Below are 21,721 nucleotides of genomic sequence, written 5' to 3'. Positions count from 1 at the left end.
GTAGGCATATTCATCTCAAAGACCATTGAAATAAAAATATTGAATTTTTATATATTATTTAAGGAATTTAAAAAATGATATATCTTTCTTAAACCGATTAATGTAATCAATAATAAGTAAAATAAAATAAAAATTACCCCTCATGATATTTACAATGGTGGAGATTCACACGTAAAACATTCAAAATCGAACATGAATCAGTCCCCCTCCCCCTACCTAACCAATCACTCTCCCCACTCACCTCTCTCTCCCCACCACCTCTCTCTCTCTCTCTCTCTCTCTTTCTCTCTACAATCAATAGAGTTAATAATGCAGTTGGCCCTTCAAACCCTTTAGGTCAATGAAACACAGATATTTTAATTTTAACTCTGGATTACTGTGGGTTAAATCACCAATTGTCACCGCTGATACTTTTTAAAACTCTCGCCCATTCATAAAAGTCAAGAGAGTTTTAAAAAAACTTCAATTCTTAGTACCCAAATGGTTAAAACCACAACTTCCATCGTTAGTACCGAAAGGGTTAAAACTACAACTTCCGTTCTTAGTGCCAAAACGGTTAACCTTACAACTTCCATTCCTAGTACCGAAAGTGTTAAGGCTACAACTTCCGTTCTTAGTGCCAAAACGGTTAAAACCACAACTTCCGCTCTTAGTGCCAAAACGGTTAACCTTACAACTTCCATTCATAGTACCTAAAGGGTTACAGCCACCACTTCCATTCCTAGTACCGAAAGTGTTAAGGCTACAACTTCCGCCTCTGGTAGTTCTCCCACCACTGTGTGACCTTCTTCACGTAGGCCGGGTTCGAATCCAGCAGCTCCGATAGCGGGAGCTTGACGATGTTGCTGATGAGTGGAACCTCGTACTTTAGTATGGCCTTGTCCGTCTCCTTGGGCGTCTTGGCGCAGTCGCCCCACTGTCTCTTGCAGGAGCGGTAGTGGAACAGCTTGTAGAAGTCATGGGGGATCGGCTCTCTGATGGGGTAGGGGGAGTAGAGTTTATTAAGATAGAATTGATGAAGGTAAACGATATAGAGTTGATAAAGGTAAATAATATAGAATTGATGTAAGTAAATAATATAGAACTGATAAAGGTAAGCAATTTAGAATTAATAAAGGTAGAAAAAATAGAATTGATAAAGTTTAACAATATAGAATTGATAAAGGTAATTTATAAAGGTAAAAAAATATAGAATTGATTAAGTAAACAATATAGAAGTGATAAAGGTAAACAATATAGAATTAATGGAGGTAAACAATATAAAATTGAAAAAGTAAACAGTATAGAATTGATTAATTAAACAATGTAGAATAGATAAACGTAAACAATATAGAATTGATAAAGGCAAACTGATCTTGTAGCGCCGACTAAAACCAAGAGATTGAACCTGTATAAAAATGCTTCTGTGGTCCACTAACTGGCTTACTTAGCCGATATCTTTGCGGCCTCTTAATATGTGGTGGCGGAGGGGGGGGGGGGCGATTTACTTAAAAGCCACCACTAAGGATTACACATTTTTAGTCCCAGGAAATACGTCGGTCATCGATGATGTGATATAACTTCGGACCCCTTAGCACTATTAGATATACAGTTCCTGTTTACAAACACACACCCACACACACATACACACACACGCCCGCACGCACGCATGTACGCACGCACATACGCACGAATGCACGCAAGCACGCGCGCAGAACTCACACACACACGCAAAGTACGCACACATACACACACACACACACCATTGTAATGAGTTAACTATTAAATTTTCAAAATAAACCAAAACGCACAGCGATAACCGCTTGCAAATTGTCTACGTTAAAACAAAACTGTAAGCTTACACAGCAAAGCCCTTTCTAACGTAGACGAAGTTGTTCCTGGCGTAGAACGTCCTGTGTGGCATGAAAGCCCATCTGGTGTTTCTGTGAGCCCCGTCGTAGTTGACCACAGAGGTTCGGTTGACGTAGCGGGTCAGCTGTAGGTCAATTCAATCATAAAATATAATGAATTATAATGCAACATAATACAACATAATATGATAATGAATAATGATGCAAAATAATATAATAAATCATAAGGATTACACATAAAAAACGTAATAAAATATAATGAAATATAATGAATCATAATGCAATATAGAACAACATAATATGAAAAATCATGTAAAACGTAATGAAATATAATGAATCATAATGCAACGTAATACAACATAATACAACTTAATACAACATAACAATACCTAAAAAACATGACAACACAATACGACTTAATGAAACACAATAAAAAAATAAACTAAAAATACATAATAACAATAATAAAACATATAACAAAAAATATGATACAACATATAGATTAATAAAGATTAGCGCTATTTCGTAATAAAAGGGTGTTTTCTGTGTAAAGGATTAACTTTGGATATATCAGGCGAGAATGAGAAGGCGGTTGCTTTAATGATTTGGCTTAAAAATCTGCCTGCTTGGAAAGTGTGTGGTCTATGCTCTAACACAAAAAATCACGGATAACAATACCATTTTTTAGAGTCTGGACTATTGTTCAGTTTAGGGAAAAATTTAGTGCTTGTGGCTGAAGTATGTAAACTCTCAAGATTATGACAATGGCTAGGGATTAGAATACTTTTTACCGATCAGCACATTTACTTGAATAAGCCGGTATCGCCGATAAACCTACTCCATAAAGATTATATTTGTTGGCGGGCGTTCAGTTAGATATAGGTTATACCTAGAATTTGGTAATGCAATACCATTTTTGTACTGGTTTGACTAAAAGACAAGTAACATTAGGCCAAAAGAGGTGTCTTTAATATAACTTTTTCTGACGAACTGTATTGTTTTCCTTTCGTTTTGACATATATGTCGGCACCGAAAGTAATAAAAAAACACATGGAACTAAAATACCTACATAAACAATCTATTAAAACAACACAAAGCATGCAGATTAAAAAGGATCCGTTAAAGAAAAATCAATAAAAATATAGAAATCAAAGAAATATACATTGCTACATAAACAGGATCGCTTTAAAAACAGAAAGAGAACGACGTCAAAGTACAGATGCTACCTACATGCAGAGGCGAGTCCCTCGTGGCGCCCCATGACGTCACCACCACGTACGAATCTATCTGGAATCCGCCTGCTGTGGGGTACTTGGTACTGGCGGCCTGTTGATGTGTAATAAAAGTTTCGACTTTTTATATTATTCATAGTGTAGGTCTGTACTCAAGTATAATTCTCAAACCAATTTACGTTGTTTAAAAAATATTATTTTGTTTCGTAGTATTTTCATCAGAAAGATACCTAGATTGTACGAAAATTGTGTTATATTCAGACGATGAATAAAAGTAATGAGTATAATAGTTTTAAACAATATTACATGCTATTAAGATGATAAGGCTAATAAAGAAACAACAAAAAACTCAGGTTCTATTTTTTTTTAAATACAATTTATATCAACCCCCTACCCCTGCCCTTCTTTAAAAAAATATGATGAATATTTCGTACTAAAAAACAACCTGTTTTAAATAGCTATATTAGACTATATACATATATATATATATATATATATATATATATATATATATATATATATATATATATATAAATATATTTATATATATATTAAAAAACAACCTGTTATAAATAGATATATTAGACTATATATATATATATATATATATATATATATATATATATATATATATATATATATATATATTTTATTTTTTATTAATTTATTTATTTATTTATTTATTTAAATTTTGCTTTAGAAAGGCAGGCATAGATTAAATTTAGCTTTACCCCTGCGCTTTTCCTAAACAATTTACATTATGTGTATAGTACAAAACATGCTCACTCTCAAGAATGTATCTAACCTATCGACCCTACCTTCAACACTTGATGGTACGTGCTCATCTCCCCCAGTGGAACAATGAACTCGTCCACGTCCATGACGATGACGTAATCGTAGTTGGACATCCGGTGCTTGCAGTCGTTCACGCCCATCACCTCGTCGACAAAAGCCTGCTCGGAATAACGGGGGTGCCGGAATCCTCGATCTTTACCGTCTGCAGCGAGAACAGAACATGGTACGTGTAATTATGGTTTTTTTTAACACCGAGTGCACACTTGCGACATGTATACCATACACGTCTAGAGAAAAAAAAAACAACTTCGCAGTAAGCGAGAAGGCAACCTTTCCCCCTCCTCCCAACGTATACATCTTTGGATAAAATTAACTTAAGGGACTTTGCTAATCCTATTCTTATCTAAAAACTTCACTTTTGCATTTTAAAAACTCTAACAATGACACTAAGTGCAGACTTTCATCCAAATAATCCTAATACTAAACGCTGCCCGCAAAAAAAATCCTAATGCGCTCGTTAATCTTTTGTTAAAGATCCACCGCATTCCCCCCCCCCCCCCCCCCCCCCCCGCCATCCAAATACGCACATATAAACAAATAAGAAAACGAAAAATTCCAGACTCAACGTAATATTAGATTACGCTATGTAATTTAACAACCTTAAAATTAATTGAAAACCTTAAAATTAATTAACATCCTTAATACACAACAGAACATATTTCGATAGAAAATAAATAATTGAAAAATATATTGTCCTTCAGTTTTCTTAGAAGAACTAGCGAAAAAAAAAAACCCACTAAATTCTTAACTCAAATTACATGTTGGACTCAAAATGAATTTGATTGAAAAAATAAAGGCAACTAAATACCACATCGTCCGATTCGCTTTTCTAGAAGAACTAGAATTCTATAATTAAATTTCGGCTTTCCTCGAAGATTGAAAAAAAAAAATTATGTATTAACAGTATCCGCCGGCACCCCCGGAATTTTTTAAGTGCCCCCCCCCCCCCCGAAAAAAGTCTGGAAGAAACACTGCTTCAAACTGAACTTACTTTTGGATTTGGCCGGGTGTATCAACACGAGGTCCAGGAACCCGGTGGTGTTGTAGTACCGCAACACCTTCATCCCGGGCGGGTCCACGTCAAAGTAATAGGTGAACACCTTGGTCACGCCCATCAGCTTGGAGTACTCAAACCACTCCAACACCTTCTCGGGGTCAAGTTTCCCGTACGACACCTTCAAACACAACCCCACGGAATTCGCAACTTTTTTCGGGTACTCAATCCTCATGACGTCACCCGGCGCGTCTAGACACGAATCTTTAACTAGTGTGACGTAATCAAACTGGGATTTCCCAATAGAGGTCATGTACTCTTGAGGAAGGGAACAGGTGAACTCCGCGTTTTGCATATCGACGATCCATTGTTTGTAAACATTGTAGACTTGTGATTGGACCTCGGTGAAGGTCACGCTCTGGGTTTTGGGTGAGGGCGTGAAGGAGTGCAAGAAGCAGCATTTGAAGTTCATGCTGTCGTTGTGGCGCGCCCAGCCGTTGAGGAAGACGTTGAAGCCGGACGGCACGGGGTAGTTGTCGTAGTGTACGGCTGTGGGGATGTGGACTTGCACCGTACCGGCTTGGATGTTTTCTCCGCGGTCGACGAGGCGAAACGTCTTGGTGACTTTGTGCTGGGGAAAGAACTGTGCGTCCGGATAATTAGACGAAATCGATGAAAAATAAATCGATTTGGTTTTATTGATTAGTATAGATTAAAATTGCTTTGATAAATAGTACAAACACGCAGAGGCGTAGCGACTAACTTTCAATTTGCACCACCCCCCTCGAACTTTTCATTTGCACTCCCCCACCCCCTCGGACTTTTCATTTGCACCCCCCACTCCCCTCAAACTTTCGATTTACATCCCCCCAAACTTTTCATTTACGCCCCCCCCCCCTCAAACTTTCAATTTGGTGTTCCCTAAGGTCGGCGCCCGGGGACATAGTTCCCCCCCCCCCCACCTATCCCTACGCCTCTGCAAACACAGCAGGATTAGATATGATTAGACGAATCCCAGTGAGACAAGAAATTTAAAATATGATTTTGTTGGTGTAGTATACAATACGAGAAGTTTTAATCGTGCGGCGTCAATTCGGCCAATGACGAAACGGCCCCGTCAAAACGACCCCGACAAAACGACCCCGTCAAAACGACCCCGTCAAATCGGCCCCGTCAAAAGGGCCAGCGACATATGGATCCCGTCATATAGGCTCCCGACAAATAGGCTCCCGTCATTTAGACTACCGACAAATAGGCTCCCGTTATATAGGCTCCCGACAAAAGGGCTCCAGTCAATAAGGCTCCTGACAAATAGGCTCCCGTCATTTTGGCTCCCGACATATAGTCTCCCGTCATTTAGTTTTTTCCACAAAACGGCCCCCGTCATTACGACTCCCGACAAATAGGCTCCCGCCATTTAGTTTCTCCACAAAACGGCCCCCGTCATTACGACTCCCGACAAATAGGCTAGCGTCATTTTGGCTCCCGACAAAAAGGCTCCTGTCAATTTGGCTCCAGACAAAAGGACCACTGGCACAGTGGCGTAGTTACCGTAAAGCTAGCGTAAGCAAGGCATGGGGGCCCAAGGCACATAGGGGCCCTTTTCCCTCATAAAAAATTAAAACTTTTACAATGGAATTTTAATATTTATTACATATAAATAATTTTAAAAAAGAAAAAGGTTAAAAGTTCCAAAAATCCCCCCCCCCCCCCCCCCCCCACCGTTTCGGCAGTGGGATTCAGTGTTTGTGGGTCAAACAGAGCCCAATCGTTATAATAACACTACAGGCTATATCACTTTGTCGTGCAAGACATTGAGAGAATCAGCCTATAAATAAACTTTTTAGCAGTAGTAGGCAAGCATAATAATATAGTATAAATACAAAATCAGGACATATAAAATACAAAATGTTGCCTTCAGAATATTTATATATTAAAAAATATCCATCGTAAGTAGAAGTTGATCTCTTCGTTTAACTCCTCTGTAGCCTAACGCAGAGGCGTAGCGAAGGCGGGGCGGCGAGTGCGGACCGCATCGGGTGACACCATTTAGGGGGGGGTGACACCAAAAGCAAAAAATTGTAACATTTATAGAATGAAATGCCATTTTCCAGATCCATTAGTTAAAGTTAAATAGTCTTCTAAGTACAAATCGAAAATTATATCAAGAGGGGGGGGGGTGTGACACCACGACGTAAACGTAAACTATAAAGAAAACAATGCTACATCCAACTGTATTATAAACAGACTGTAGATAAACATCGTTACTATTAAGTCAGCAGTGATTAAAGCTTAAACACGTACGTGTACCAGTATGTGGCATATATATAAATTTTAAGCCTATGTAGGCCGACACACACACATATATATATATATATATATATATATATATATATATATATATATATATATATATATATATATATATATATATATATATATATATATATATATATATATATATATATATATACTAGCGTACCCGTCCCCCGCGCGTTGCCGCGGGGATAGAATAAAGTCTGACGAAATATATTAGAAGGATATCATCAATGCTTTACCAATCATATGTTCTTAGACGCATCACCTTGTTTTCTTCTTTTCTTCTTCTTCTTCGTTCTTAATTATTAGTGTTGAAGGGGATCGAGATTTATCATCCAGTGGGTTTGAACTCAAGACTTTGTTCGAATTTATCAACCATGAGCTTTTTGCCGACTCGACCACGCCTCCAACACAATTAAGCGTTACGTGTCAACTGGTTATGCGCCATTGAGGCCATTGACTCCGATTTCAGCCTGCTTTTCTTTTTGGATTTGCTTCCATAGCCTTTGTCCAACCAAGAACAAACTACAAGGCAGAAGTTGTTTTAATTTTGGAGTTGTCTCTCCTAGAAGAGTGGCTGTCCCCAGCTAACGAGCCTTATCTGCCCGAGAGTTAGAACTCGACTTTTCGGTTTAGCAACCATGAGCTTTACCGACTCGACTACGCCGACCTTGTTTTCTAAAACTGTGTTATTTAAATGTCAACATTGCCTGCGTTTGGATAATAATTATCGGGACACGGGTTTTCCTACACTACCGCATGAAAATCTTGAGTGTATATTAATCACTCACCGAAATAATTAGTTAGAACACACTTCGGTGACCACCCATATGTCAGGGACGTAGAGGGGCGCTATCAGGAGCCCCCCCCCCACCCCCCAATTACACTACCGCAGAGGCGCAGCGTAAGGCCCCTGGCTCCTTAAAACTAACAGGCGCCATCGTGCTCATAGGATAACCCTGCGTGCCAAATAGCATACAATGATGCAGATTTCGTCATAAAGTGACACAAATGAACAGGGTTTTTTTCTTTAACACATACAAAAATTATTTGACGTGTTTTAAACATCAGTTCGACTGATGCAATATGCTAGCGTTACTAATGGTCTATTATTAGATGCTCGGTCTCAATTTCGGCCTGGATCGTCTAATAATAGATGCTTATTGCATCATTCGCAAAGTGACGAAACTCTACAGTAGGTTCCTCATATTCAAACAGTTATTTTTTCATCTTTCGCAAGGTGACGAAACTGTACAGGATTTCCTCGCGTTACAAAGTTATTTTTAGAAGCCTGTTGTAGTTTTACCGCTGAATATGGTAGTACCCCTTACTACTCGCTATACAGGACGCTCGATTAACGGATGCCAAGTGCCAACTTAGTCGCTCTAAAACTCTGGGCGCCAAACCGTGTATTGACGAAAGTTGTACCCTATATGGCGCCGCCCGTAAGAAACTTTAGTTTTCTTTTTCGCAGAAATATTCTCGGGAGTATTCTCATCTACTTCCTAAAGTTTCATGGTACTCGGGTGAACCGCATCCGAGTTTTATTTTTTATATACCGTATATAGAGAAACAAAATCGCCCCCCCCCGGTGGTGCGCCGCCCTTGCAATATTAAACAATATTTTTCACAGAACCCTACCATTGAGTGATCTAATCATCTCCCCAAAGTTTCTTGGTACACAGATGAACGGTGTGAAAACGAAAAAAAAAAAACGAAATTTTATAAACCGTATATAGAGAAAAATCGCAGCCTCCCGTGGCGCCGCCCTTGCGAAAATAAAAATGATTTTTGTACAGAACCCTTCCCTAGAGTTTTCTAATCAACTACCCAAACTTTCATGCCTATCGGATAAACAGTGTGAAATCAAAATAGACTTTTATTTTTATATACCGTAAATGGAGAAAAATCGGACCCTCCACTGGCGCCGCCCTTGCGAAAGTAAAAATTATTTTTTTACAGAACCCTTCCCTAGAGTGGTATAATGAACTCCCCAAAGTCTCATGGCTATCGGATGAACAGTGGGAAATCAAAATAGACTTTTATTTTTATATACCGTATATAGAGAAAAACAAATCGCGCCCTGCCGGGGCGCCACCCCTGCGAATTTGAATTTTTTTTTTTCGCAGAAACCTCCCCAGGAATATTCTCAACAACTTCCCAAAGTTTCACGGCGATGTGATGAGAGGTGTAGTAATGCATAAAGGACACACAGACACACACACACACAGACATACATTGCTTTTTATATATATAGATATATATATATATATATATATATATATATATATATATATATATATATATATATATATATATATATGCTTTGTTTCCTGGGAGGGGGTGACAATACGAAGTGCCGCACCGGGTGACACCCGACCTCGCTACGCCACTGTGCTTGTAGGTTATCAAAACAAAATGCTGTTATCATGTTAACATCATGTATATCATACATTTACACTTCTGTGCTCGCTTTTAAGCAACAGATCTTTTCTGTTGTAAATTAAACATTATCAAAACTTTAGAATTGGTGGAATTTAGCTGTTAAGGGCTCGATTTGTTTGTGAATTAATATTGGTTCATGAAAAAATAATTTCATTCGGGCATTAAAAAGAGGTTATGGTGGTATTGGAGGTAGGACACAATAGTTACTTTTATGCCAATAGTGGTCATATCATTCATTTTTCTGGAGCCAATATATCGGGAGTCATTTTGTCAAAAGCCAATATGTCGGGAGCCCAATTGCCGGGAGCCAATATGTCGGGAGCCCATTTGTCGGTAGCCAAAATGTCGTGAGCCCATTTGCCGGGAGCCCATTTGTCTTGAGCCCTTTTGTCGGGAGCCTAAATGTCGGGAGCCCATTTGTCGGGAGCCTATATGTCGCAAGTCAATATGACGGGAGCCCATTTGACGGGAGCCAATAAGTCGGGGCCCTTTTGACGGGGCTATTTTGACGGGGTCGGTTTGTCGGGAGTCGATTTGACGGGGTCGTATTAACGGGGCCGTTTTGACGGGGCCGATTTGTCCCGGGCCGTTTTGACAGGGCACCAGTTTTAATACAGTGCTCAAGGATCTATTTCAGATAAACCCCACCACTAATGCCAAAAGTCAACGGGAAAACGTTTACAACCCGTTACTTTTTGCCAGCTCCAATTTAATGCACGAAACTTGATTTACTTCTGAGGTCTAGACATTCGAATATTTAAACGCACGCCATAAACACTTGTTTCAACCGGAAGAAAGGAATACAGGTTTAAGGTACGGCCATGATTACCATGGCAATAAAGTTTATTATGAAAGCTGCGCGACACGCTAAATACAACTCCTTATCCGTCTCTAGGGTTTGGGTTGGGTTGGGTTGGGTTGGGTTAGGGCCAAGGTCAAGGTCAAGGTCAAGGTTATGGATAGGGATAGGGTTAGAGATAGGGTTAGGGTTAGGGTTTAGGGTTAAGGTCAAGGTTATTTAGACCATGTGAACATTTAATCGCATGCTATAAATACAACTCATTATTTGCCTCTTCATATCCTATTTTAACAATACTTTTTTTTTTGGTAGGCGGGTGTTAACTTTTAAGCGACATTTATCTGAACGAGATCCTTGCTCAACATACGTCATAATATATTTATGAGCAAATTAAAACAGTATATCAAAGCTATGATGGGACGGAGTGGCCTAGCGGTAGAGAGCTGGAATACTAACCCGTTAGTCTCGAGTTTAAATCCGGGTCCAAGTCAGTAGACCGTCCCTGAGTCCACCCAGCTCTAATGGGTACCTAACTCTCGTAAAAGGCGGCTGGGCATAGTGCTGACCACACTATCACTTTATATGCCGAGGTCACAGAAACAAGTGAACTCTACTTCATTTGTCCTGTAAAGGGAACTTTACTTTTATCACAACTATGACTAATGTTACAACAGAACTTAGACCAGGGGTTCCCAACCTTTTTTTACTCTAGAGCACATTCTAAAATATCGGTAGGGTGGCGGGCACCACCTATTTTAAATCGACAAACTCCTTCCATAACTTGTCATTTTCCGATAATTTATTTTCTTATTTTCTAATTTTTTTTATAGATCTAGTCATAATGTATTAATAAATAATAAACAAAAATGTTTCAAAATAATAAAATTATTTGGCATTTTTTTTCAAATTGCATACACACAGAGAAATGTATTTACAAAACGTAAATAGTGCAGTCTGGTTAATAAACCTAGGAAGTCAAAAAAAAATTAAAACTGTAACAAATGAAGAAAAAAAAATCATATTTTAAAATAATGTTTATGAAAAAAATTCTGTCTCTGTCGAATAGTGAGAGGCGGGCACATACGAATCGTTCAGCGGGCGCCATGGCTCCCGCGGGCACAGGGTTGAGAACCCCTGACAGACTAACAACAATAAACAATAAATCGATTCTACATTACGCAAAATCCATTTTTCTTAAAGCGGTTTGAAGGCCAGTTCATGTTTTTGTTCACATATCGAGATGGAATAAGGGACAATAAAATGTTCTGTGCACATAAAACGCGATTGATCTGAATAAAACGAAAGTTTATTGTGAGCGGGTTTTACATTAACACTGTATGCATCAGCTGTGTTGTGTTGGGTAAACATTAGGTGAGACATTAGGTGAGATTTGTGTGAAACTTTAGGTGAAACTTTAGGTGAGATTTGTGTGAAACTTTAGGTGAAACTTTAGGTGAGATTTGTGTGATATTTTAGGTAAACTTTAGGTGAAATTTGTGTGAACTTTTAGGTGAAGCTTTAGGTGAAACTTTAGGTGAAGCTTTTGGTGAAACTTTAGGTGCGATTTGGGTGAAACTTTAGGTGAAACTTTAGGTGAGATTTGGGTGAAACTTTAGGTGAAACTTTAGGTGAAACTTTAGGTGAAACTTTAGGTGAAATTTTAGATGAAACTTTAGGCGAAACTTTGTGTGAAACTTTAGTGAAACTTTAGGTGAAACTTTAGGTGAAACTTTAGGTGAGATTTGGGTGAAACTTTAGGTGAAACTTTAGGTGAGATTTGTGTGAAACTTTAGGTGAAACTTTAGGTGAAACTTTAGGTGAAACTTTAGGTGAAATTTTAGATGAAACTTTAGGCGAAACTTTGTGTGAAACTTTAGTGAAACTTTAGGTGAAACTTTAGGTGAAACTTTAGGTGAGATTTGGGTGAAACTTTAGGTGAAACTTTAGGTGAGATTTGTGTGAAACTTTAGGTGAAACTTTAGGTGAAACTTTAGGTGAAACTTTAGGTGAAACTTTAGGTGAGATTTGGGTGAAACTTTAGGTGAGATTTGGGGGAAACTTTTGGTGAAATTTTAGGTGAAACTTTTGGTGAAACTTTAGGTGAAACTTTAGTGAAACTTTAGGTGAAACTTTAGATGAAACTTTTGGTGAAACTTTAGGTGAAACAATAGGTGAAACTTTAGGATAAATTTTAGATGAAAGTTTAGGCGAAACTTTGTGTGAAACTTTAGGTGAGCTTTGTGTGAAACTTTAGACGAAACTTTAGGTGAGATTTGGGTGAAACTTTAGGTGAAACTTTAGGTGAAACTTTAGGTGAGATTTGGGTGAAACTTTAGGTGAAACTTTAGGTAAGATTTGGGTGAAACTTTAGGTGAGATTTGGGTGAAACTTTAGGTGAAACTTTAGGTGAAATTTTAGGTGAAACTTTTGGTGAAACTTTAGGTGAAACTTTAGTGAAACTTTTGGTGAAACTTTAGATGAAACTTTTGGTGAAACTTTTGGTGAAACTTTAGATGAAACTTTTGGTGAAACTTTAGGTGAAACAATAGGTGAAACTTTAGGATAAATTTTAGATGAAATTTTAGGCGAAACTTTGTGTGAAACTTTAGTGAAACTTTAGGTGAACTTTAGATGAAACTTTAGATGAAATTTTAGGTGAAACTTTTGGTGAAATTTTAGGTGAAAGTTTTTGTGAAACTTTAGGTAAAAATTTAGGTGAAACTTTGTGTGAAACTTTAGTGAAACTTAAGTAAAACTTTAGGTGAAACTTTAAGTGAAACTTTAGGTGAAATTTTAGGCGAAACTTTGTGTGAAACTTTAGTGAAACTTTTGGTGAAATTTTAGGTGAAACTTTTATAGAAACTTTAGGTAAAATTTTAGGTGAAACTTTAGATGAAACTTTAAATAAATTTTAGTTTAAACTTTAGGTAAAACTTTAGGTGAAAATTTAATTGAAACTTTAGGTGAACATTTGTGTGAAGCTTTTGTTGAAACTGTTGGTGAAACTATCCCAAATGTTTTTTATTTAAAGAATTTTTTTAAAAACCTATTTTTAAAAGTGTGAACAAGTAGTAAGCCTATACTCCAATTCGAGCCTTCAAACGACCCAATAAAAACGTGTTTTATTTTACAAAAAAAAAATCAACCTACCAAACTGGATCCATTTGTAGTTTGTTTCGCTGTCACGACAATCTGAGTTTTTGTACTCGTCTTTTCCCCTGTATCAAAATTATAATCTTCGTCTACCCCCGCCCTATCAACGTTCGATAACTCGCGTTTCTTGTTGGCTAAAATCTCTGTGGCGTTGCCGTTTTTTCTTTCTCGAGACGAGGAGAGTTGTCTTTTCCTGATCGAGTCCCGAATGCTGTTCGGGCGGTTCCGTAAGTAGTCGTCGAGTTCTTGTTTTTCAAACTGCGCCCGAGTGTTCGTTCTGAATAGAAAATGTTGAAATCTGATAGGGATCGTGTCGTTGGTATACACAAGGACAATAGGACAGTTTAACATACCACACCCTGTATAAAAGTGTTAACATCACATGCCATGATGAATAGGAAATTAAGACATAACTCACCTGGGTGTGTAGGTAATAAAGACATCACTCACCTGATTGTATAGAAAAATCATCCCTGGATGTATAAAAATTCATCACTCACCTGAATTTATATAAAATTCATCACTCACCTGAATGTATAAAAATTCATCACTCACCTGAATATATAAACATTCATCACTCACCTGAAATATAAGAATTCATCACTCACATGGATCTATATAAAATTCATCACTCACATGAAGTATAAGAATTCATCACTCACCTGGATCTATATAAAATTCATCACTAGCTGGATCTATATAATATTCATCACTAACCTGAATGTATAAACATTCATCACTCACATGAAGTATAAGAATTCATCACTCACTTGGATCTATATAAAATTCATCACTCCCCTGAACGTATAAAAATTCATCACTCACCTGGATACATAAGAATTCATCACTCACCTGGATACATAAAAATTCATCACTCACCTGGATACATAAAAATTCATCACTCACCTGAACGTATAAGAATTCATCACTCACCTGGATCTATATAAAATTCATCACTCACCTGAATGTATAAAAATTCATCACTCACCTGAAGTATAAGAATTCATCACTCACCTGGATCTATATAAAATTCATCACTCACCTGAATGTATAAAAATTCATCACTCACCTGAAGTATAAGAATTCATCACTCACCTGGATCTATATAAAATTCATCACTCACCTTGATGTGTAGGAAATGATGACAATGAAACTGGTCACTGACAAAATGAAGACAGTGACAGAGGCGCATTGTAGTTTGGTTCTCATAGCTGGGGTAAAGAGAAGGGAAAGGTTGTTATACAACATTTGTTGGAGAAGAGCTAAAACTGTTAAAGAACAACAGTTGGAGTAGAGAAGAGCTAAAGTAGTTAGAAAACAAAAGTTGAAGTAGAGAAGAGCTAGAGTTGTTAGACAACAAAAGTTGGAGTAGAGAAGAGCTAAGGCTGTTAGAAAACAACAGTTGGAATTTAGAAGAGTTAAAGTTGTTACACAACAAACGTTGGAGCAGAGAAGAGCTTTAGTCGTTGAATACCAACAGTTAGTGTCAAGAAGAGCTAAAGTTACATAACAGCTAACTTAGAGTAGAGCTTAAATTGTTACACAACAACAGCTGAAGTAGAGATGAGCTAAACTTGTGATTCAACAATCCCTTGAGAACAGAAGAGCTAACGGTGTTTATACAACTATTGGTGGAGTAGAGAGGACATAGAATTTGTTATACAGATACAGCTAGAATAGAGAAGAGGTAAATTTGTGATTCAACAATCCCTTGAAAAAAGAAAAACTTAATTTACAATACAAAAAAAAAAAGAAACACCAGCCAACGTCAGACAAAAACCATTACACCAGCAACGCGCTGAATGAAACTTTTTTTTTATCACAACAACTACCTTAAGTAAACGCCAGCCAGTCTTTGTTCATTCTATGCACGGCACTGTTTACCTACTTTACAGACATAACATGATCATCTGTTCCCCTGCCCACCCCACTACACCACTTCCTGCCAGGAACCAGACACTCTCCGGGTAGTTACGTCAGGTCAGAATGACCTAAACTTTTACAACATTGTGACATGTATATTTAAAAAAAAACATCATCCAGTGTCAATCTTGTAAGGGCCAAAGTTTACATGATTCGGATCGTGGAGATTTCGAGATATAAACACGAAGCTCAGACTCTTTCTAGAACCTTCTTATTTTTTGTTATACACAACTAGACACACGATGCTCATGAGAAACGTGTTCTTTGTTAAAAATCTTATAATGAAATATTTCTTAAACATAAATCCACACATAATATCACGAAAAAGGGGTCATAATATTTCGGGAAACCTAGTAATATATATATATATATATATATATATATATATATATATATATATATATATATATATATATATATATATATATATATATCTATATATATATATTTCAAGTTAAATTAATGTAATTAAATAGCAACTGGACGGCACTAGAGAGCTAGACTACTAACCCAAATGCCTCGAGTTCGAATCCGGTTCAAGTCAGTAGAATGTCCCTGTAGAATGGATACCTATCTCATGTCAGGGAAAACAAATGCTGACCACATTACCACTTCATATGCCGAGGTCTCTGAAGCAGATGAACTCTACTTCATCTGTCCCATGTGTGTTGGGCACGAACGGGGAAAAGATGATAAATTAAATATGAAGTATGAAAACACTCACTATGATCATTTCTACTTACTCATAATTTGTACAATTAAAGCTGTCCACTCAATGTTTTACTTCCTATTGAACGACAACTCAGCCCTAATCGAGAACAAGATAGTAATATAAAATTCAGTTGAATATTGTTTACTTTGTGTATTTGACTCATTATATCCATGTGAACACCAATATAGACATAATGTAAAAACATCGAATATAGTTACCAAACATTTATTTTTAAAAAATTCTGTGTGAGTAATATAGGTTGAACTGTCAATAAAACTAGGACTGTTATGTATACAAACCAAAAACAAGTTTTTAATTAATACAAAAACAAAATGTAATCCTTAGAACAGTAAACAATCCAGTAACGATAACTATTGTTCAGCCCCGCGCGGAAAATGAAAAACATGCTTCAGTATCGATCAAAAATAAAATAACGAAATAAAGTGTTTATTTCTCACATAAAGTTTTAGTCTTGAATGTGTTAGCCACCCTTGCAAAGGTTTAACTCCCCTTTCAATTCATCCGCTTTGCAGTTGAAATGATTAGCTGTAAGTATATATCCGTGTTTAACCAAGCGTTGTGGTTTTTAAAAAAAAGAATACTGTTCTCGTGCTGTGTTAAAGTACGACGTGCGTCGTTGCAAGTGTGTGTGACAGTGTGTGTGTTGTGTGTGTGCATATATGTGGGACGGTGTGTGTGTGTGGGTGTGTGTGTGCATATATGTGGGACAGTGTGTGTGTGCATATGTATGTGTACATGTGAGTGTCACAGGGTGTGTGCCAGTGTGTAGGTGTGTGTAACAGTGTATGAAGGTGTGTGTGGTGTGTGTACATATGTGTGTGACAGTGTGTGTGACAGTGTGCGTGGTGTGCGTGCATATGTGTGTAACAGTGTGTGTGTGACAGTGTGTGTGTGTGACAATGTGTTTGTGTGTGACAGTGTGTGTGATACTGTGTGTGTGTGTGACAGTGTATGTGCATGTGTGTGACAGTGTGTATGTGTGTGTACTTATACGTGCGACAGTGTGTGTGACAGTGTGTGTGACAGTGTGTGTGACAGTGTATGTGTATGTATGTGTGTGTATGCGTGTGTATCAGTACCCTGTCTTGGCAGCGACGAATGTTTGCCAGCCCGTGAAAGAGTGCGACACGATTGTCAGATGTGTGTCAAGATTGTGCAGCTGATCAGAGGAATGTGTAGCTTTAACACGGCTGGTTAACTCAGGCTACAGATCAAAGGGGAATCAACTCGAACAGAATTATCTAATACAAGTTTTAATTCTATTAAAGTCTATAAACAAATTTTATATATATATATATATATATATATATATATATATATATATATATATATATATATATATATATATATATATATATATATATTATATATATATATATATATATATATATATATATATATATATATATATATATATATATATATATATATATATATATATATATACTTGGTAGTTCCTCTAGGCGCCGAGAGTATTGCTATCCTCGCCTTAAGCAATATCTAACATTGAAATGACCATATCTATAATCGAAGTCACAACACTAACGTTTTTCTTACAGTAACCCTAACCTTGGCCTAATCCTCAGACCTTATTCAGACGCTAGACGAACTGAACCTAGTCTAATGTTTATCCCTAGACGCAGTAGCGTAGCGAGGGGGGGGGGGGGGCGGGGGGGGACATATGTCCCCGGGCGCCGAGCTTAGGGGGCGCCAAAATGGGTTTGAAAAATAAATTGAAAGGTTGAGGGGGGTGCAAATTGAAAGTTTGAGGGGGGGGGTGCTAATCGAAAATTTTGTCCCCGGGCGCCGGGAAGGGTCGCTACGCCTCTGCCTAGACGTAAACTTTACAGTACAGCAATCACGTACCGATCACCTGTATACGGCTTAGCCCTTAAATCAACAAACACAATCAATTCTTTCTTATCTGTAAAATCCCATCTACTCTATGAATAGATTCAAATCCAAAACACATGGCCCTAAAATGTTAGTTATAAAACTTAGCCGTACCAAGATGATGTTGGGGTGTGTCCTCCCCTTGCTTTTTGTTCCCTTTTTGATCATTACAATAATTGCAAACACATTTTCCACATTATGTATCTGTTCGCTGTTGTAAAAGATTACAATTATTCTGTATCTTAAGTGTGGATTATTTTATCAGTTGGTTTTGTAATCTTAAATTAATCTCGCGTCTACCTCCATTGCTGTTTTTGATACATTTTGAACGCCGAATGTGGACATAATTCGATCTGGACAAAAGGCCGACACAAAAAAAGGCCGACATTGATAAAAGGCTGATATTGATAAAATACCGACATGGACTAAATGCCGACACGGAGAAAAGACCGATTAACTATAACGAAAAAATAGACACTCGGGACGAACTAAAATTAAAGCAGGAAATATATTAAAAAAATTCTATTTTTATTATGTTTCCACCTTAACACTAACACTCACTGGAACAAAAATCCTGAGCATAACTCCAACGTTGACCGTAATCTTAATCCAGTACTTAACACTGAATCCAACCTAAATCTAGCCTCGTTCAGTAAAAACTGTAAAATCTATATTCAAGTTACCACACAGACGGTGTAGTCTACTGTTTACAAAGCACCAAATCTCACTACACACTGGGCGGTGCTGAGAGTGAATGTGTAAGTTAAAAACTTTGATTTGACCTAGGTGTTTATAAGTTTAAACTAGGCTTATCGTTGAACAGTGGCGTCGCTGTCGGGTGTCACCCGGTGTGGCGTCAACCCCCCCCCCCCCACAAGAAACAAAGTATATAAATATATACATATATATATATATATATATATATATATATATATATATATATATATATATATATATATATATATATATATAACGCCCAACGTAATCCTATAATTTAAACATATGCCACATACCCATGCATGTATGTGTATAAGCTTTAATCACTGCAGACTTAATAGTAACGATGTTTATCTTTGGTTTGTTAATAATACTGTTGGAAGTAGCATTGTTTTTTACTCTAGTTAGCACGTTACGTCATAGTTTCACCCCAACCCTCTTGTAATAATTGTCTATTTGTACCTGAAAGACTATTCAACTTAAATTGATCATTAATATAACTGGCAAATACAAGATTTTTTTCTGTACATGTTGCAATTTTTCGCCTTGGTGTCACCCCCCACCCCCTTAATTGGTGTCACCCGGTGCGGTCCGTACCCCCGCCCCGCCCTCGCTACGCCTATGTCGTTGAATCAATGTAAAAGTGCTATTTTTTTTAAAGATTTATTTCGTATAAAAACTGTGATTTGACTTAGGTGTCGTTTACTAATTAAAACCAGGCGTATCGTTGAATGAATGTAAAAGTACATTCTCCTTAGATTCATTTCGTATTTACTGGGTTTCTTTAAAATTTATTTTTATTGAGGTCTTGTTGTGTGCATAGAGGGTGTGGAGGTAGGGTGTGGTCAAAGTATAGTCCGAAATTTTGTTAAAAATAGTTTTGTTCTAACTTAATGAAGTAAGTAGTAAGGGGTGGGTTAAAACTTGTCAGTTAACACGTAGACCCATATATATATATATATATATATATATATATATATATATATATATATATAGGCCTATATCAGAACTATATTATGTGTATTATAAAAATGTGAAATGAACAATCGTAACCGGATTAAACGTACCCTCGCATGTATCTATAACCTAACTTGAGACACGTTTTATTTTAAGATCCATGTGGGTGTTCCACTCCCAACCCACACCCCTCGAATGTTTACACTGCCCTCAATAATTTTGATTGATCAATTCTCAGTAAAATTCAGCTTGATTTTGTTTATCGAGTTCATACTTTGCGGCTACTTTAGTCTAGTGTAACATTTGGTGATAAAAGTCTGTTGATAAGTAAATTGTTTGAAACTTTTCTAAACATAGACTTAACACTTAATTTTACATCTTTCCTACAACTCTTCAAAACTAAAATTTGTCTGCGTGTTGCCTTGTCCACAACAAAAACAAACAAAGAATGTCACAATCTCTTTACAACAAGTTAGTTTGTTAACGTAATACCATTCTTCTATGTTGATCTACGTCTGATTAGACATAATGCAGATAGTTAGTAAGTTACAAGAAAAAATAACATATTTTTTGACAGTCGAGTAAGGCAGAAATATAAGTAGGCCTATACTGCTCTTATTCTAATATGCATTTTCAATCAATGTTTTATCAATTGTAAATCAAGAAATTTTATGTAATTTAAATGTAATATGGTGATCCTATAAAACAGTTATATTTATGTTTATAATTAAGGGATTACAACATCTGTTTATTTTTTTATGAAAATTAACAAGACGATCCAGATTAACTGTTTGTACAACGATAAAATTTAAACATGTAGTTAACAGCTTATTTCAAAACATGAAATAAGTAATCTTCGATTCATAAAAATCTTACCTAAAAACTTAAGTTAACCGCTTATTTCATACACACAAAAAAGTAATCTCCACTACATAAAAATCTTACCTGAAAACATAAGTTAACAGCTTATTTCATACATACACACACTCACAAACACACACACACAGGTAATCACTACATAAAAAATCTTACCTAAAAACGTAAGTTAACCGCTTATTTCATACACACACACACACACACACACACAAGTAATCACTACTTTAAAATCTTACCTAAAAACATAAGTTAAAAGCTTATTTCTAAACACGAAATCAGTAATCTCCGATTCATAAAAATCTTACCTAAAAACTTATTTCATACACACACAAAATAAAAATAAAAAAACCTCCGCTACAGAAAAATCTCACTTGAAACGTAAGTTAACAGCTCATTTCTAAACATGAAATCAGTAATCTCCAATACATAAAAATCTTACGTGAAAACATAAGTTAACAGCTTATTTCTAAACATGAAATCAGTAATCTCCAATACATAAAAATCTTACCTGAAATATTTCAGAACACCTGTGGATTACTACCAATCCCTGGTACCACTGTAAAAAAAAAACACCAGCCCCAGTTTTGGTTCTAGAGTCGCACACACTCCACCCGCCCCTCAATGGGCCACCCTGCGTGCCGTGCCAGCTCCGGTACGGGACCAAAGCACGGCGGCAGGAGGCGCAACTCTGCCCCAAGTCTTGCGATGACCCCGTTCCGCGTTGTTTAACTGGGGGAAGGGGGGAGGGTGGGCGGAACACGACATATCGTCTGCGGTTAAAGTTTACAGACGAAACCCGGAGCTTTAGCTAGATGTAGGATGTGTATTTAAAAAAAAAAAAAAAAAAAAAAAAAAAAAAAAAAAAAAAACCAACACATTGTTCTTCCTATTTCGTTGTTTTTTTGGGTTTTTTTTTTTTTCATATTTTTTGGGGCTATGTGAACACATTTTAAAAAAAAAAAAAGTATTGTTCTA

The 21,721-nt window shown here is 36.9% G+C and overlaps 1 protein-coding gene across 5 annotated transcripts; it reads right to left on the bottom strand.

The window, feature by feature from the left end:
* Positions 1 to 264: 264 nt before the first annotated feature.
* On the bottom strand, positions 265 to 21,308 carry LOC131955868 (uncharacterized). 5 transcript variants are annotated; one of them, XM_059320162.1, is made up of 9 exons: positions 21,255 to 21,308; positions 16,314 to 16,378; positions 14,771 to 14,858; positions 13,645 to 13,924; positions 4,929 to 5,574; positions 3,901 to 4,079; positions 3,081 to 3,176; positions 1,842 to 1,975; positions 265 to 974 (listed from the first exon to the last, which is right to left on the bottom strand). In XM_059320162.1, the coding sequence occupies exons 2-9, from the start codon at positions 16,315 to 16,317 to the stop codon at positions 743 to 745; spliced, it is 1,659 nt and encodes a 552-aa protein (XP_059176145.1). In that variant the 5' UTR covers positions 16,318 to 16,378; positions 21,255 to 21,308; the 3' UTR covers positions 265 to 742. The 5 variants fall into 5 exon arrangements, with proteins under 5 accessions (XP_059176145.1, XP_059176146.1, XP_059176147.1 ...); XM_059320163.1 differs by lacking the exon at positions 21,255 to 21,308 and adding an exon at positions 18,758 to 18,888; XM_059320164.1 differs by lacking the exon at positions 21,255 to 21,308 and adding an exon at positions 16,741 to 16,800.
* Positions 21,309 to 21,721: the final 413 nt, after the last annotated feature.

The sequence above is a fragment of the Physella acuta genome, unplaced genomic scaffold (genome assembly GCF_028476545.2).
Source record: "Physella acuta isolate Inbredline_101_S28 unplaced genomic scaffold, ASM2847654v3 ptg001111l, whole genome shotgun sequence".
In the NCBI taxonomy this organism is placed as follows: Eukaryota; Metazoa; Mollusca; class Gastropoda; family Physidae; genus Physella; species Physella acuta.
Note: the sequence above shows the minus strand (reverse complement) of the source record. Positions and strands in the feature narration are given on the sequence as shown.